Source organism: Mastomys coucha, unplaced genomic scaffold, assembly GCF_008632895.1.
Source record: "Mastomys coucha isolate ucsf_1 unplaced genomic scaffold, UCSF_Mcou_1 pScaffold16, whole genome shotgun sequence".
Taxonomy (NCBI): domain Eukaryota; kingdom Metazoa; phylum Chordata; class Mammalia; order Rodentia; family Muridae; genus Mastomys; species Mastomys coucha.
Window position 1 is genome coordinate 105,156,654 of NW_022196898.1, and position 18,809 is coordinate 105,175,462.

Sequence of the window (18,809 nt, forward strand, 5' to 3'; positions counted from 1 at the left end):
TTAACAAATTCAGATAAATTGAAATCATGTAACTTTTCTCATCATAAAGCAATAAAAGTTAAAAAAAAGAAATTTGTTATGCATGGCATTTAGATTTCAATCATTGTCACATGCACATTTTAATCAAGTAGCTTTTTTGAAATTAGCTAATAATTTTTTCATTGTTTAAAAATGATCATATTAGCCAACTGCTCATTGCCAATCGTAATATCACAGTCTAGATGGTGCCCCCACACTATTCTCAAGAACCCACACATTCTATAAACAACACTTCTCTACAGAATTACAAAATTAAGTTTAGAAATAATGGCTTTAAGGATATTTCCCTGATATGTAATTAAATGCTGTGCAGGTAGCCCAGGGATGACCTGGCCATCTCCTGGTCATCAGAGATGAAAGCTATTCCAGCTGTCATTTGTATTCACTGCCTTGTGGTCCAATACAACTGCCTGAGTGGTAGCCATCAGTCTACTTTCTGGTGAGAAAGAGGAAGTATAGAAAGGCGAACCTCTCCTCCTTGAGACAGTGCAGAAGTCTCATCTCTTCTGCTCACCTATGACTGTCGAGAATTTCATCTCATGGCCACACCTAATGCAGACAGAGCAGAGAATACAGTGTCTTAGTTGGTATCTAGCTAGTAAGAGACTTTTTTTTTTTTTTAAACAAGGAAGGGGAGAGCAGCTGCTAGGATCCACAAGCCTTACATACCGTGCTGAGGTTGAGTGGCCTTGTGATGTCTGTTCTCTCTGTGAGTTACTTACTTCAGGGGATCTGTTCACACTTTGTTTGAGAGTTATAGTTATTGTGACTTTTAGACTAAGAAATGCCAGGCAATAATGATTTTACTGTATTGTTTTGTATTCAAAACTGAGACATTTTTTTCCAGATGTCCATGATGGAGCTTTAGCCATTTTTTTTTTTGGCTGACCCTATAACCCTAGAGAAATGGAGGTACACTGAGTTTAGGCTCATCATAATCCTTTAACTCATAGGATGTATACTGCATAGTGGTCACTTTAAATCATATACAATTTATAGCAATTTCATTATTCTTGAGTCAAGAACTTTTTACTGCCTGGACAGCATCTTATACAAGAGCTGTTTGGGTTGACCTTCATTATAAGGCTAAAGTATCTGCCTCAGGCGTAGAGGAGAGAATCAGATGGGACCCACATGTTGTCCTGAGTGGGGAGAACCTATGAGGCATAGAGGAGAGAATCAGATGAGACCCACATGTTGTCCCAAGTGGGGAGAACCTAATCTGGTTGTTGAATGGCTGTGGGTGATTATGATGCACAGTGGGAGCTACAGGGAATCACTTTGATATAATAAATGTTTTGCAGACAGCAGCCGCCTGAATCAGGATTTGACTCTCCCACCGCCCTGGCTAGCATATAGAAGTGCAAAGGTATTAAATAAACCTGCTCTGACCTAGAGATGAGAAGGACTGATGTATCATGAGATCCATAGCTCACACACATTACCACATCCACAGCAGTCTTTAATCTTCCTTGAACCCCTCAGCTTCTGACTGATGATAAGTGAGAGCCTTCAGTTATTTGCTTTTTGTCTGAGCTGAATTTCCTGATCTGTTTGCCATAGGAAATTGCAAGGAGATCCTCAGTCACTCTTCCATGACAAGTTATTAAAAAAAAAGCAGAGAACATACCTTCTGTCAGACTTAATTTGACTTTATATCTACATTCCTACCTTGTTTGGAATTAGGGAGGTCTTTTTTTAAATTTTTCATTTGGGGCAATGATTTGGATTTCTTTCTGATCATCTTTGCAATGCATTTAATTGGGGGAGGGGGCTCATGTCCACATATTTATAGCATCAGTCCTGGATTTTTTTCAGCCTCAATAACATCTGATTTTTCCTTTACTGCTAGCTGGGGGAGCAGCGTAATGGCATGCATTGTCCACAACTTAGGGTTTACTGTGACCGTGACCTATAAGTTAACCAGTCGTTAAGTTAGTGTGGTTTTAGGAATAGGAATTTTAAAATGTGTGTTTTAAAGTTTGTTGTGTAGCACATAGCATCACCACTGCATGACCTTAGTGCTTAGACCCTTTCTTCCTGATCTTTGGAGTTCCTGTTCCTACCTCCTATACACACGTGAGTAGTTTGGTGCGCGCGCGCACACACACACACACACACACACACACACACACACACACACACACACGTAGTTTGGAGTTGTGGCAGCCATGCTGGATGGATGACATCATCCCCTGCCTCTCCCTCCAGGTTATCTCCTTCTCTAAGTGTGAGCAGGTCTTCAGCAAGCTCTGCTTTGCCACATGGCTGTCTCATTCCCTGTCTCATTTTCATCTGGCTACAATCAAAAAAGGTTTGCATGTGCAAGAGCAGAGAATGGTAAATTTTCTTAACTAAAAAAAATTTTTTTTCATACAACGTAGTCTGATCAAGGTTTCTTCTTTCCCTACCACTCAACTCCACGCCTTTTCTTTTTCTTTCTATTTAGACAAACAAGCAGGAAAACAAAACAATTTCAATATAAAACAAGTAACTCAAAAAATAAACCATAAAAACAAAAAAAAAATTGCAAGTCATAAAACCAAAACACCAGCAAAACAAAAACAAACAAACAAAAACCAAAAGTACTATAAGACAAAAAAATACAAAAATACCATTGAATTAAGCCTATTAGTGATGGTCCACACCTAGAATCCCAGCACTTGGGAAGCAGAGGCAGGTAGATCTCTATGAGTTCAAGGCCAGCCTTGTTCCAGAGCAAGTTCCAGAACAGACAGAGCTACACAGAAAAACCCTGGTTTGAAGAAACAAAAACCACAAAAAAAAAAAAAAAAACAAAAATAACAACAAACAAACAAACAAACTTAGTTTATTCTGTGTTTTTGTGATGCCCATTTATGGCTGGGCTGGGGGCTAACTCTTAAGTATGTTTTATATGTCCAGTGATACTCCATTGGAGAGGATTAATTTTTCCTTTGCAGGCAGTTATCAATTGGAGATAGGTACTCGGGTAGGCATGGGAAATACTGTTTACTTCCTCCTCTCAGTTCTGGGACCCCATGTGGCTTAAACCTGTGCAGGCCCTGTGTGCTGCCACAGACTCTTTTATGAGCTCATTTACATATTGGTCCTGTGGTGTAGGGAAGGTCCTTGGTGTGATCCATAATTTTTGGCTCTTACAGTCTTTCTGCCTCCTCTTCTGATCCACAGGGGGAGAAGTTTTATGAAGACATCCCATTTAGAGCTAAGTGCTCCAAAGTCTCTCAAATTATCCAATTGTGGGTCTCTGTATTAATTACCATCTACTATAGAAGGGAGTTTCTCTGGTTATCTCTAAGTCAGACGCTGATCTATAGATATAACAAAATACCTTTGGGAGTCATCTTATTGCTATGTTCCTTTAGCAGAAAAACAGATTTCAGTGTTAGGGACAGTATTTTTACCAAGCCCAGAAAATAATTTTTAAAATATATTTCATATATTTGTATATTTATTTAAAGATATGTGGGTATTTTTGTTGCCACCAAGCCTTTCCAATTTTTGTAATCTGTACAACTTCTTTTTTAGCTATTTTACAAAAAGTGTAAAGTATTTTTCCATTTAAATGGATATTATTGATATGAAATATCTCCACAAGCTCATATGTTAGAAGAACTGGTCCCCACTTGGTGGCCCTGTTTTGGAAGGCTGTATACCTTTTGGACCTAGGATCTACTTTCAGATATAGGGCTGTAGAGATGGCTGAAACAAGTTCCCAGTTCCCGCCTGAGTCCTCTACTTCCCAGTTTGTCAAGAAAAATAACCAATAAAGTTGATAGCTAGGCCCTGAGTCTCCTGGCACTCTCATTAGTTACCTCTCTTGTTTTTGTGAGAAAAAAAAATCTGCTAGAAAGCAGCTCATGGGAAGGATTGATTTGGGCTCACGGTTTGAGAGGCCTGGTGCATTATGGTATGGTGGGGAAGACATGTTGGATGTCAGAGTCGCAGAGCCCATGGCTGGGACTCCCATAGGTGAGCCAGGAAGCAGGCTGAGAAACCTTAAGATGCCTTCCTCCATGCCCTACCTGTGCCAGCTGCGCCCTCCCTCCTGAAGGTTCATCAGCCTCCCAGAACCAATGCTGGAACCAAGAGTTCTACACCTGAGCTCCAGGGGGACATTTTATATCCAAACCATGTCACTACCTTCCAGGTTCAGATTCTCAAGAGAGGAAATCTTGGTCATGTTAGTTTCTTGCCTCCTGGTTGTGATGAAGTAGCTGACATAAAATGTTTAAGCAATACAGGATTTATTTGGACTCACAACTCAAGTGAATAATCCACCATGGCAGAAAAGTTATGTCAAAAAAATGTGTGAGGAATGTAAGTTCAAACTGCAGGTATAGTTAGGGGACAGAGAAAGGTGAACAGTGGTGCTTTGTTCTTAACACTCATTCCTGTACCCTATGGCTGTGAGTGGCTTATGGATGATGCCATTCACAGCTAAGATGGTTCTCCTTGCCTTAATTTACCTGATCTAGAAACTCCTCCATAGACCTGACAGAGGTTTGTTTTTTTGTTCAAGTTGACAATCAATATGAACCATCAAATCGACAGTTTGCTCCTTGATTGTCAAGATGACAGGCTGATCAGTTTACACTTCATAAGTATCAGTTTGCACTGATCAGTATGCAAACTTCAGTTTGCATATCTGCATAGTCAGATTGGACTGTGTGTATAAGGACTGTGATCCTTATACAAAAATGTGTGCAGAGAGACCCACAGGTATATCTTCAGCAGAGGTCATAGGTATGGACATTCCCTTACAGGGACCTGGAAATGCAGACAGGGTAACAAATATCTATCTGGCATAGCTGAAAGGGGGCTACTTACTCTGAGCCCTGAGCACACTGTCAGCTCTGTTCCAAGCAATTCAGACACAATAGTCCTTCCGATCTAACTCACAATCAATCACATAGAGAGGTCTAATTTCTCCATGTTACCATGCATGAGAAAACACTCCCCAAGTAGCAGTTTTGGGAGGAAAAGGATTATTTGGCTCTCACTTCTGGGTCACAGTCAATCACTGAGAGGAGTCAAGGGCGGATCCACAGAGTAAACACTGCTCGATGGCTTTATTACACAGGGGCCAAATGTGGGCACTTAAAACAAAGACCAGAGACAAGAAAGACACATTCTAAAGGAACATGTGTCCACATGATTGTGCAGGGATGATAAAGGAGGAACTGAAAAGTGCTGTGGTTCAGAAAGGAGATTCTCTCGCAGTGTGTGTGTGTGTGTGTGTGTGTATGAGTGCATGTGTGTTTGTGTGTGTGTGTCTGTATGTTTCTTTTTTCTTTCTTTCCTTTTAGAATCAATGCTGAAGCGATGGCTCAGCAGCTAAGAGCACTGCTCTTGCAGAGGACACAGCTTCTATTCTAGGGACCCATATGGCATTTCACACCTATAAATCTAGTTCCAGAAGATATGATGCCTTCTGACTTTCATGGGCAGACACATGATGCACAAACATATACCTAGGTGTACACACACACACACACACACACAATGCACAGACATATACTTAGGTGCATACATACACACATATACACATACACGATGCCCAGGCACATACTTAGGTCTACACACACATGCACACACATGATGCCCAGACACATACTTAGGTTTACACACACACATGCATACACACACACACACACACACACACACACACACAATGCACAGACATATACTTAGGTGCATACATACACACACATGCACACACACGATGCCCAGACACATACTTAGGTGTACACACACACATGCACACACACACACACACACACACAATGCACAGACATATACTTAGGTGCATACATACACACATATACACATACACGATGCCCAGACACATACCTAGTTCTACACACACATGCACACACATGATGCCCAGACACAAACTTAGGTGCACACACAAATAAATATTTAAAAAATAAGAATCATTTCAACTTGATGGTTGAGATATAGACTTATTTTTTCTTTATATTTTGCTTGTTGATGTTTTAAAGATTAAGGTAATGTTTGAACATTGGCTCATTCAAAAAGTATTGTTAAATTTAGATTATTATAGAGGTTTGCTTTAGATAGTGTCTTAATTTTTTATTATTTTCTAATTAAAATATAATTTTCCCTTTCTTTCTTCTAATCCTTCCTATGTTCCGCTTCTTGCTCTCTCTCTTGAAATCCTGGCCTTTTAAAAAATTGTTATTATTGAATATGTATGTGTGGATATATGCAGCTGAATATATAAACATAACCTACTCAGTCTGTTTAGAGTCACTTGCATGACTATAATTTCAGGGCTAACCACTTGGAATATGGACTTTTATTGTTCTTATTTTTTTCTTATAGTATTTCACAACATGGATTTTTAAATGGTGTAATGCTCAAATAAAGCGTGCATATCCTCCTGGAAAATAACCACTTAAAGAGGAAATGAAAACCCACAGCAGTACAGAGATGACTGGCTGTGTGGAAGCACAGCATCTAAGGACTTTTTACCAAACTCTGTGGGAAGCTTTGTTAACTCCTTCATAGAGAAGCACTGAATTGTCTGAAACCTTGCCTCTGGACAGCCCCTCCCCCCCACCCCCACCCTCCATCCCACCACTCCCGTGCAGCTTCTCACATTTCGCACTTAAAAGCAGCCCCCTTTGCTTTCTGTGATAATGTCATGGTTTTAAAAGAAAACACCAAGAAGATCACCCTGAGATGAGGGCCATGCTCAGCACTCAGGTTCCTTAGGGCCCGTGGTGAGATGGTCCAGGTGTGATCACAGAGGTTGAGAGGTGAGGGCTCTGTTTCTCAGCCTTTTCCTGTTGTATTCCAGGAGCATCCTGCTACTGGGGAATTGATTTCACCCTGGGCATTCTTTCTTCTCAGGTTTTTGTCATGCGACTACTCAGTGTGTGTGAAAGTCTTGGAGAAGAGGGACATTGTGTTCTCCAGGCACTACTCAATCTTAGCAGAAAGAGAAATGCTGTGGTGGGCAGTGTTGGCTCAGACCTGCTACTGTGCCTTTAAGAACTTAGCCTTTCCTCTGCAGCTTTCCTCACAATTCCTTCTATATTCCAGGAAACCCAAAATCTCCTCAACCACTTTTATATGTCTCTTTCTCTAAGTTGTCAAGGCATTGTGAGCCTACATTAATGTAAGGAAAGCAGTGTAATGAAGATTTATTCTGCTTAGAATACATGTCAGTATTCTGGAAAACCACAGAAACCCACCGAAAACTCCCAGGTTCAAGTAAAAACTGTGGTTTTGCCACAGTTCCAAAACCTGCATGGTGAGGAGAGGCTCTGAGCCCCCAGACATAAAGGACAGATGCTAATCCACCTCCAGCTGCCTCAGGCTTGCAGCACTCAGGGTCACCACCGAGGCCCTCTTCCGCATTCTCAGAGTAATTTAGATTTCAAGAAGAACAGGAAGGAGCCAGGAAGCTCTGAGGAGCTGGAAGGGGACCTGATGAAGGGTGGGCCAGAAGGACTATGACCGAGTCAACAAACCTGCTGAGAGCCTGTCCCTTGGCTGAGGTGGCTCACTGTCCTTATCCTCACTCTAGAATAATTTATCAACTCAAATACTTTTTGGAGTGTGGCATGGCACACGAGGACCCAGATGTGGCTCATGATCTAGATTTGAGCAAGTTACTTACTTCATGGAAGCATCATGATTAACAACATTTGCCTATGAGTGGAGCTAATCTCTACTTACAGATACTGTGTGAAAACACAAGATCACTCACTCAAAAACCCTCTAGGCTAGAGGCTAGACTCTCAAGAGGGCATCAACAAACACCTATGACCATCTGGGGCTCATGACAAGCAGCACTGGCCAAGTCCTTTGTCAGCTTTCATTCTGGTTAGTAGTTCGCATTCTCTCTCCCTCCAGTCCTTCTCCCCTTCCCTCCACTCCTCTCCCCTCTCCTCCCCTCTCTTCCTCTCCTCCTTGCTCCTTCTCTCCTCTCCCCTCCCCTCTCCTTCCCTCCTCTCTCCTTTCTCTTTTTTTCTGAATAGCTTATGCTTTTGGCTGTTTATATGGAGATGAAATCTGCTGATCTATTCTTGGGTCTCATGTGGGATAAAAAACGAGGAAACTGGATTCCCGACAAAACTTTACCAAAATCCAGCTTTGTTACCATAAAAACAACTTGGCTTCACATCCCCATGTGTAAATTTAGTTAGATTTCATGATCCCCAAGGCTCCTTCTAGGTTTAGAAAGGGAAGTTTTGTGTATTTATAAGACTACCACCTTGTTGTGAGTGGTTGGCCCTGTGCCTAAGAGCTGACCCACCCTCCAGAAGAGCTGTGAGTTTCTACACTAGGTAAGGACAGGCTCCTTCATGCTGTCCTCTCCTGCAATTAGATCCCCTTTCTACTGTTTTCTGTTATCCCAATTGACTTTCTACCATACTAAACATTCTTCAAAGTAGAAATCAGGCAGTATAGTCTACATATTGTTGTCTGAATTGTGAAAAGCCACTGACCATGAGGGGTTTGGATTTCCATTTCAATATCCCTTCAATTTCCTCTCTATCATGTATGTTTAGTTATTTATTATTAATTGACCAAATGACTAATTTCTCTTTTTAGTATCATGAAATAAAATTTACTCTATCCCTCATCAGAACATTATGTTCATTTCAGGTAATAATGTTTTGTTTTGTTTATACAGAAAGGAAAGGCCAAGTTTATATACTTTAGAGATTAATTTATTGTACAGATATACTTACCTTAACAACTGCAGTACCAGTAGTGGCAAAAAATACTGAAAGTTACTAACAGACAATTTTTATTAATATTGAGTGAAATTCAGCAATGGGCATGAGAGAAAGCAATGTATGCACAATATACTAGCTATAATTGGTATAGTTGGTAATGTATCATTATACTTGTATGTTTTAGGCTAAGATCTGTCACATTTTGTAGGTGACCCTGGGCTACTACTTTTATGTGTCTCAGTTTCCTCAAGTGTCAAGGGAAGATGGTGATAATTCAGTGAATTAATATTGGTAAGATGTTTAGAACAGTGTTTGTCAGGAGAAAGGTACTTTATAATTATGGTTACTTTTTAAGGAAGAAATCAAAGAGTGTAAGTCATATTCAAAATAGTTGAAAGGAGCCAGTAAACAGGAGGCAGATGAAGGAGGTAAAGCTATGAGAGAAGTATGGTTATAATAAGAATACAGGTGACAAGAGTTAATGGTAGAGAATTCTAGAAGTTTTCTCTCAGAGCTCTTCAGAACATGAAGCTAATGTTTGTGCTGGTCTTGGTGTAGACTGTCCTGGCCCTGACATGTCAGGAGTAGGCAAGCAAATGGAATAAGTCAATTAACTGATGAGCTCACAGATAAAGCCCTCTAACTACAGCGCCTTATAGACAGAGGCAGTGCAAATAGAGGGGTCAGTCACCCTCAGTCAAACCTCCAACAGCTGCAGGGTTCACAGGACACACACAGAGGAGATTCAGTACTGGCTGTGTTAAGATGTTAGCAAGTGACTGGTATGTTAATACAGTTGCCACAGGAAGCTGACCTTGGGTAGATAGCATTTGGTATTTCACCTGGTTTCTTAAAAATTGCCCTTGATATATCTTCATGAGTTACAATTTTTCCCTAGTTGCAAACAGTATATTGTATATAAGATATCCATAAAATTCTACCAGAAAATGTCTAGAAATGTCTAGAAATAGCACTTTTAGATAAGTAATAAGGTACACTTTTAACTGAAAACTTTGGGCTCTTATACTCAGAGAGAACTGGGTAGATAGATTATATTTGGTGGTGTGGAAACACTTGGCCATCCGATGAGCTTACCCAAAACCATGGTGGAGAGTTGAAGTGTCTAAGAGGCCCACTTGCAGCTTCCCATACCATTTTGGAGGTGCTGTAGGAGGCATTTGAGAAGTTAAACATGAAATGATATTAAAATCAAGAGTCTGGTATCATAGGTGTGGGGTAGACTTAAGAGAGATGTTTCCATCTACCATTCCCTCTACCCTAAATAAGTTCCAGGCTGGCCATATATTTCCAGTCTCCTGCCTTTGCCTGTCTCTGCCTCCCAAGTGCCAGTGAACTTTTAAATACTGCATCTGAGTATAGTCTAAAAGCTTATACCCTAGCTAAGGGGAATGAATCACAAGTAAGAGAAGGCTGCTTTTCACAGGGCACCCTTCCAAGTGTGCCCCATCCACCCAATGGCACCCTTCTCATTCACAGCTAAGCAAAGGTGTCAAAGGGTACATCTAGCGCTGGCTGATGACTTGCTGCTTTTTCAGAGTCCTTCCTGTTCCTTCACATGCCTCACCTTGTCTGAGGGAGTGGACCATGTATGGCATGGAGCTCAGAGGCAGGACAAGGATCCACAGGGATGCTGGAATCACTTGGTGGCACTTTCGGTACCCTAGGTGCCATAGGGCTCTATCTGGTTGCAAAAACCCCAAAGGTCTTTAGAACTTATTGATGTTTGTCTTAGAAATGGTATAGAGGAAGTGTTTGAGAGAAGAAAAATGTGGATGATAAGCCATCACCAGGAAACCATTATTGGGTTAAACCATCTATCAATCAAGTATAAAACTATTTCAATAACCAGACTTATTTCTGTGGTAGTTTACAACAGAATTGGGAAGTGAAAGCTTTTATATACTCTCCTTAACTCAGGATCACACCCATGCTCTCTTTCCCAAGCAAGGAAATGCACATGTTCCAACTGACAAGCTCACACTAACACCTCACTTTCCAAGTTCATGGCTTGTGTTAGGTGCATGTTTAATGCATGAGCTGTGGGCCGGAATGGGCTGACAGGGACCGGTACATAGTGTCTCAGTTCCACACAGCAGTGTTCTTCTGCAGTTTGATACCAGATTCTGAAACTTTGCCTATTGCTAAAGCATAGCCAACAAATGTGGCAAGCTCAAGTGTGTTTACATCATGAAGCAAGAACCCATTAGCCTACTGGCATCAGAAAGATGCTGGTTAGTGCTAGAACCCACCTCAGCCAGATGGGATTTCTTCAACTACAAGGATAAAAGGGGGTTCTCAGGGCCTGGCAGAAGAAATGGGGAACCATATTTGTTCCCAAGTCACCCCTAACCCAGAGTTGTGTTTGAGTGGAAAAATGTCACTGATCTCCTGTTTTCTCTGGAATTGTAAGAAAGACATGTCACATTCACAGGTATCCAGACACAGTTTCCTGATGAACTCACCCATTTCCTGAACTCACCAGTTTCACTCACTCAGCCAGAATGTTCATTTGACAAGCTAAGCAATGTCATGTGTTTCCCACAGGTATGCCACCCCAGCTGGTCCTGATGACTTTATTGAGAATAAGCCAACATTCTGGGCAGCAAAACAGTTTCATATTTCATCCTTCTTTTCCTTGTAAGAAAATTAAAGAGAAATATGTTTTCAGCATGAGGAGTCTTTTCTTAGTTTCTCAACAGCATCCAATGAATTAGGCTGCACCTTGGCACTGCTATTAAGAATAGGTGTTTGATACCAGTTCAGCAGCATCGTTTATGCCATAAACCCTTACTGTCATGACCTGCATGCAGGTCATAGACACAGCAGCAAATAAAAGCAGACTGTCCCCTCCTGTGTGAACTTTCTCTCTTAGACAGTACCAAACAAACACTCACAAAGCCCATTGCTGTCCAACAACAAATTCCTGAAGAGATGAACAGCAAGCATTAAATAATGGAAAAGTCACAGTGCATAAAGAAGCAAGTTTTCAAGTTGAGATCTATAGGATGAGTAAGAGTTAGCCAGCTAATGGGAGCAGGGATGAACCAATAGGTACAAAGACCCTGAGATAGAAGAGGCTGACTCCATTTGTACCATAACTAGTGGAGGCTGAGGATACCAGAGCAGGGGAAAGTTTAAAACAAGGCTAGTCTTTCAGCTAGAGGATAAACCAAACAGGGCTTGTTGATGTCTAGTTAAGAATTCCGGTCTTTTCCTAAGAGTAATCAAAAGTGATGAACAATTATAAGCTGGAAGGAGCATTGTATTGCATGCATTTTGACTCAGGGCTGAAGAAGTGCCAAGGTCACCACTGTGAAGATTTAGAAGTCATTTCAGATGTGGACATGGAGGAAGTGGAATGTGAGTGTCAAGTTTTCAGCATGATGGTAGGGGTGTGGTGGTCTTGGGAAGGTAATCTACACCAGATTTCTTCTCTTCTCATGACCAGTGTGTGTCTATGTGTGAGCTTTGGTTTTCTTCCAACAGTTTCAAGGGGACGTCATCTGATGAGAAGCGTCAAAGTCGGTAGCTCTGTCCTCTGACACCTCTGTCTGTTCACAGATCAGGGACCACACCAACTATGCCTCCAGCTCTACCTCCTTGCCCTGCCCAGGCTCCTCAGTCCTGATGTGGAGCGACCAGCTGGAAAGGTGAGATAGAAAGGCTGCCTGCTTGACAGAGAGGCTTCCTAGTCCTCAGCTCAGGTCTCAGTAATGCTACCAAGGCAAAAATCTCTGAGAATTGAAATGTGTAGTAAGGGCTGGGGAGATGGCTCAGCCTATTAGTGCTTGCCTCAAGCACGGGGACCTTTGTTCTACCAGTAGAACCCATGTCAAAAGACAGGTGTGATGTGCACCTATAATCTTAGTGATGGAGAGATGAGAGGGGGAGACAGGGGAATCCCTGGAGTTCACTGGCCAGCTAGCCTGGCCTACATGGTCAAGTTCCAGGGTCAAGTCTCCAATGGAAGACACTGTCTCAATGAAAAAGTGCAAGTTACTTTGGGACCAGTACTCAAGATTGTTCATTGACACCTCCTATACGCGCACGAACGTGCGCGCGTGCGCGCACACACACACACACAAACATATACACATACACACTCACACATGCACACACACACACTTTCACACACACACCTGGATGTTATCACATTCACCTTAATCCAGAAAAATAAAACTCTTCAGACATTTCCTTTCACTGAGGGCCAGCTGAGACTGGTTCCAGCTTGGTCTCATGACAAATCAGTTCCTCTACCATGTCACTGAGTGTTCATAATAAGATGTATAACAAGTGTCTTATGACTGAGTCAGTGACTTAATTAGACACCAGAACCCAATGTTTTTGCCACATTGCCAGCTCACTCTTGGTTCCTCTTTGGATTGGATTTGATTGATATGAACTGTGTCCTTTGGAGAATGAACGCTTTGGGAAACAGCACAATGAAGACTGAAATGACTTAAATTTAGAGCATCAGTTCTTTCCCAACACTGTCTTCACCATGTCTGTTAGGGACTCCAGACCAAAGGTAGACTGAATGAAGTCTGCCAGCTTGATATTGGTCCATAACCTATATCCAAAAGAGAGGATGTGAAGGGAAAGGTTTCATTGTTTTTAACCACAGCACACTTGGTTTATTAAGTAATTCAAAAGCCAGCGTGCTTACTTATTTCATCCTCTGGCTTTCCAGGTGTGATCATACCTCTTCTCAGTATACAGTGTTACTATGAATGTGTATATTTAAGAGTTTAGTATCCTTGCCATTTATCATCTCCTGGTTGTGATGATGTGGAATCACTTAAGTTTTGTGGGAAAGAAATTGAGTATGTTTTTCTTTGAAGTTGGAAAATAGACCAGCAAAAAATATGCTGGTGAACTCTGGAAAAGCTTAAAAATCACAAGACTGGAGCTGTGGGGTAGCTCAGTGGTTCAGAGCACTGACACCTCTTGTAGTGGACCTGGGTTCAGTTCTCAAGACTCATGTCAGGGGACTTACAACTGCCTGTAATTCTAGCTTCAGAGATCTGACTCCCTCTTCCCTCTTCTGGACTCTAAGGGTACACCGTTCTTATGCATGTATACAAGAACACAAATACAACACACTCCACATACATATATACACATACACAAATTAAACTAAATATTTCTAAGTGTCATGAAACCAATATAATTTTTATATAAGTGACATTTATATTCTATGTCCTTTATTTAGCATCAGTGAGATCAAATGTGCTATCCTGGGCACATTGTGGCTCCCCATTGCTACATAGCATAAAGGAAAGACAGAGGGTAATTTATTTCCATCTTTTTGTTGTTGTTAGTTTCACCCTAAGGCTTTTTTAAAAATAATTTATTTTTTTAGTGTGTTTATGTCCACACATATGTCTGTGTGAGTGTATCTGCAAGGGTTTTTAAAAATTAATTTGTTAGTTATACATCTGTACATGTGTCTATATGAGCATATATATATATACAGGTGTATGTGCATGTATGTTAGTGTGTGCATGAGTGTGCATGTTTCTGTGTGTGTTCCTATTTGTGTGTGTGTGTATGTGTGTGTGTGTGTGTGTGTCTATGTGAGAGCAGATGGTTGCAGAAGCCAGTAGAGGGCAAAGGATCCCCTGGAGCTGGTTATTACAGGAAATTATGAGGTATCCAATAACAGAGTTGGGAACTGATTAAATTCAGATCTTCTGCAATATCAGAAAGTGTTCTTAACTGCTGAGCTGTATTTCTAGCCTCTCTCTGTACCTTCTAAAAAGTCTGTCTGGTACATTTATTGCATGCATTTTAAGGCATTTATTACATGTGCTTTGAAAAACTACTATTCTTGTTTCTTTAATGTAGAATATATACTTCTAAGACTGTTTGCAAATACTTTAGAAAATTAATATATTGTGTACTACACAAGAGTTTATCAAGGGGCACACAGCAGCTCCCTCAGCCAGGATCTACAATCGCCCTGGGTAACATTGCAAATATCTACACTATAATTGTAAGAAGGGGTTTGTAGTTGCTCTTTTGCTTAGTTGGTTGGTTTGTTGTTGTTATAGTTAGTTGGTTAGTTAGTTAGTTAGTTAGTTAGTTAGTTAGTTAGTTAATCAGTTTGACACGGTCTTCTGCAGTCCTGGCCAACCTCAACGTTGCTCTATGGAGCCAAGGGTTGCCTTGAACTCTGGATTCTCTTCTCTTAGTCTCCCGGGTGCTGGAAGACAGATATCATACTCAGCTATGAGATTGCTTATGCTTGTATTTTCTTTCAGCTTAAGAATACATTCTAGGAGTGTGTGATGTGTGAGCTATAATGTTCTTGAAAACCACGTGCAGTTAAAATGCCTTCTAAAAAGAATTAGAGATTTGAAGATCTGTCAGTTAGAGTTTCTGAGTTGCTTCACTCTAACTAGCATCGGCACATTCCCTTATCTAGCAGAAGACTTTGTTAGTTTGATTGGAGGCTATACTCAATGACTCTTCTTGCTTTTAAAAATCACAATTATATACTTATTGGGACTTGTGTGCTTAACTGTATTTGATGTACCTATAATCAACTTTATTTATAAAACACACCAAATTTCTACACGTTTTGACTATACATGATATTTAGATTTCTTATTTATATGCTACTTTTATTTTACAAACAAACATATTAACAGTCATTCCTACTATACTTACAGTTATTTCTCTGTTTTAACAGATGAGGAACAACCTGAAGTGGACTATTGTTGTAGTACCTGCTTTCCTGGGTCTGAGAATTTCTTCCCCCAGGGAAGGATAACCAAATCATTTTGGATTGCATCTTCTTTTGGCTTCGTATTTTAAGTTTTCCTTGACAGTAAATACACTGAGACAAGCTTTCTTATGATAATCTGAGAGTCTGGCCATTAGCTGGTTCCTGTGGATGACCAAGACTTTGCACTTGAGAGGGGGGAGGCAAGAGAGCATAGAGAAGCATGGAGAGACTCAGTGCAGAAGTGTCTCCATCTCCAGCCTCCAGAATCTTTATGGACATGGACACCTTCATGTGTTTGATAGTCTGATTCTACTACATAGATCTGAAAAAGCAGCATAACTTTTTTAACAGTGAAGCACCAATGTGTTGAGAGCAAATGTTCATCTAAGAAGCCATGAGCTAAACAAGACAAAAAAAAAAAAAAAAAAAAAAAAAAAAAAAAAAAAAAAAAAAAGCCTGCATGAGAAGACAGGAGAGATTGTGCAAAGGATATTTGTGCCAAGCAGGTATATGGCACCACAGAGTTGTGTTCTTCTTAGTAAGACTGGGAAATAAGGTTTCTAAGTTAATTATAATTACTGGCCCCTTAGTAATTCAGGAATCATGCCCTCATTTCTCTGCTTTTAAAGGGAGAAGTTTAGCTAAAGACACATTCCAGGTGTTACTAATAGTTCCAAAGCTAGGTGACTAAATGTTCAGTTAGAGCTGTTAAAAGGAAAACCAGCTAATAATCGTTCCAGTTCTATGTGTTATTTTTGAATTACTAGCTACTTAATATTTCTCATAATTTGTGCTCAGGCAGCACAATCCAAATGGGGAGGGGAGGGCAAAATTACTAAGTGACATTTATTCTACATCTAAGTCTGTGACTTTTTTATGAAATAAAATAATTTTGTCTGTGTTGAAATAGTGGAGTTTGAAAAATATTTGAGTTATTTAATAGCTTCCATCTGGTACACACTTATGTGCTTGTGAATCTGACAACCTGTTCTTCCTTCTTCCACCTGCCCTCTGACTCCCCACCTGCCCCCCATGCAGCCCTTATTTTGGCAGATATTCAGTATCTGCTCAGACACTGCTATGTCACACTGTCTCTTTTCTGGGATCTTTAGTTTCATCCTGCACCAGGATTCCATTCTTATTTCATCCACCTATAACTAAACAATGCCTTCTGTGAGTCAGTTGTCAACTCCCACTGCTTTATTTTAAATCTGTTTCCTTCTCAGATTTAAGTTCAGTGATCATTACTAAGCACAGGATAAAGACCACCATCAGAGGAATGCCCATCTCTTACCTCTGTGGCTATCGAACTGTGCTATTTCATCATCACAAGAGAGGGCTCTGAACAGTTCTCCGCAAGTCTCATCACTAAGATTTACTGCAATGACCCCCTACTTATAGGACCAGGTGATGCAGCAGTTGCATGGTCTTTGATCCAAAGTTGGATTTGACTCTTGATACACCATGCATAGGCCCTGTGCCCTTGAGAAACCTTCTGCACATTCCGCTGGGTCTCAAATGAAGCCATCTATGAGCAGAAAACTGTTTCCCATAAGGTTGTTGTCAGGATATCTAGGAAGTATATGCAATGCACTAGATGCCAGTTAGGCATGGTTGTGATTAAGTCTTTGTTTAGAATTATTTCAAAGTACTTGATATGAGCTTTCAGTTCAACTTCAGACTGACTTCCTTACTGCATGAGGTTGAATGTCATGGGCAGAATCCACTTCTAATGCATGTATTCTTATCTGTAAGACCTAGCCATCACTTTACCTCTGCAGAACTTCAGACTTCCCACCTGTTCTCACCTTGTCTTAGGCCTCAGACAATTCACACCTCTGTGTGTCCTTGCCTGTATCCCCATCCTGACATTATGTGGAGCTCATAGTATTACACCACACTGTTCCTTAAGCACTTTCACTGGGTATGTCATTTTCCCCTGAAAAACAATGTCTAGAACCCTTTTGTTTCTTATATTTTCTTTAGGAATATCCTAGCTCCATGTTGTCACATTTGATGTCTAGAAAGTTACTGTTCACTAGAAATCATCTGCAGGGGTATGCAGGACTCCCAGTTTATAATAGGAAGGAACTTGGTAGAAAGCTGCTCCTATACTACTGTTCAGTAGAGGAAGTTTCATGTTAACTTTCTGACCTGAATGCATCTGTATCCAAGCAAACTAGTTCAATGCAATAATGTAAAGCTCATTTTGAGAATGCAATAATATTGCAATAACTGGATATGCTTGACAAAGGTGATTCTTAGACACCAGACTGGCCCTCTTGTGATTCATCCAAACTCCGATGAGAGAACGTATGTGTCTGTGTAAAACGCTTATGGTGCTTTTTTTAAAAATGGGTTTTCGTTTTTTAGGTTTTCAGCAAAACTGAATGGAGTTCAAAGGATACTTTGACTTTTAGTTCAGAGAAATCACCTACTGCTGACTGGATTCATCTGAAATGCTGATTTCCTATAAAGTGTGCTTGTGCTGTGATTTGGTGATATGTGAATTAATTTTTAAGGCTGCCATCATCAGTATTGACAGAAAACACTCTCATCCTTATATAAGGTTACAATAAGGGCTGATTCTCCAAATAAAACAAGTTCCACTGAATTGCTGCCCTGGTGGAACTGATCAGTAGGTTTAAACCAATTGTAAAACCAATCATAATTCTTAGAGTTAAACACACCAAACCGCAATGTTAATGTGCTAAGTGGATGTATAGACATGCATTCTTCATCTTTTCACATGTATGTAGTGGATTCTTTGTAATATATTATGTATTGCATATATGTAAGATACTTGTATAAAATGCACTGTGTGTATGGCTCTTTGTAATGTATTATACAGATGTAAGTTACTATGTGTGACATATTGCATGTCACATATGTCTGTTTCATGTGTCGTATATTGCATGTAATCTGTTCTGTAATGACCTCCTGCAGAGTCCAATCTCTACTTCTGTCCTCTTGCACCAGCACAAACCAGTGTGAAAACAAATAAAGCAAATGTCCACAAGGCTGTGTCTGCAGTGTGAGACAGGATAACAGGAATGTGTGGCAAGTTTACCATCAGAACCAGGCCACAGAAAGCAGCTGAGCTGGTCTCTGGAGAATGGGCTTTCATTAGAAACTGTATTTGTTCCAGTCTTCACAGGAAGAAAGAGAAAGGTAGATCCATTACTGTGTATAGGTATGTGTAGATACATGTCTTGCAGTTATTTAGAGTAGCTACAAAATGTATAAAAATTCAGAGTTTAATTGGTCTGCTCTTTAATATTTACAAGAAAAGCCAAAAATTA

The 18,809-nt window shown here is 40.5% G+C and overlaps 1 protein-coding gene across 2 annotated transcripts in view; it reads left to right on the forward strand.

Annotated features, from left to right (window-relative positions):
- Ptger3 (prostaglandin E receptor 3) overlaps positions 1–18,526 on the forward strand; it is an 83,832-nt gene extending 65,306 nt beyond the window's left edge. The window contains exons 3-4 of one of the 2 annotated variants that reach the window (XM_031375959.1): positions 12,339–12,427; positions 15,472–18,526. In XM_031375959.1, the coding sequence (XP_031231819.1) occupies positions 12,339–12,427; positions 15,472–15,475 (93 nt within the window). In that variant the 3' untranslated portion in view covers positions 15,476–18,526. The remainder of the gene's footprint in view (positions 1–12,338; positions 12,428–15,471) is intronic. The other variant, XM_031375961.1, reaches the window with a different exon arrangement.
- The last annotated feature ends 283 nt before the right edge of the window (positions 18,527–18,809 follow it).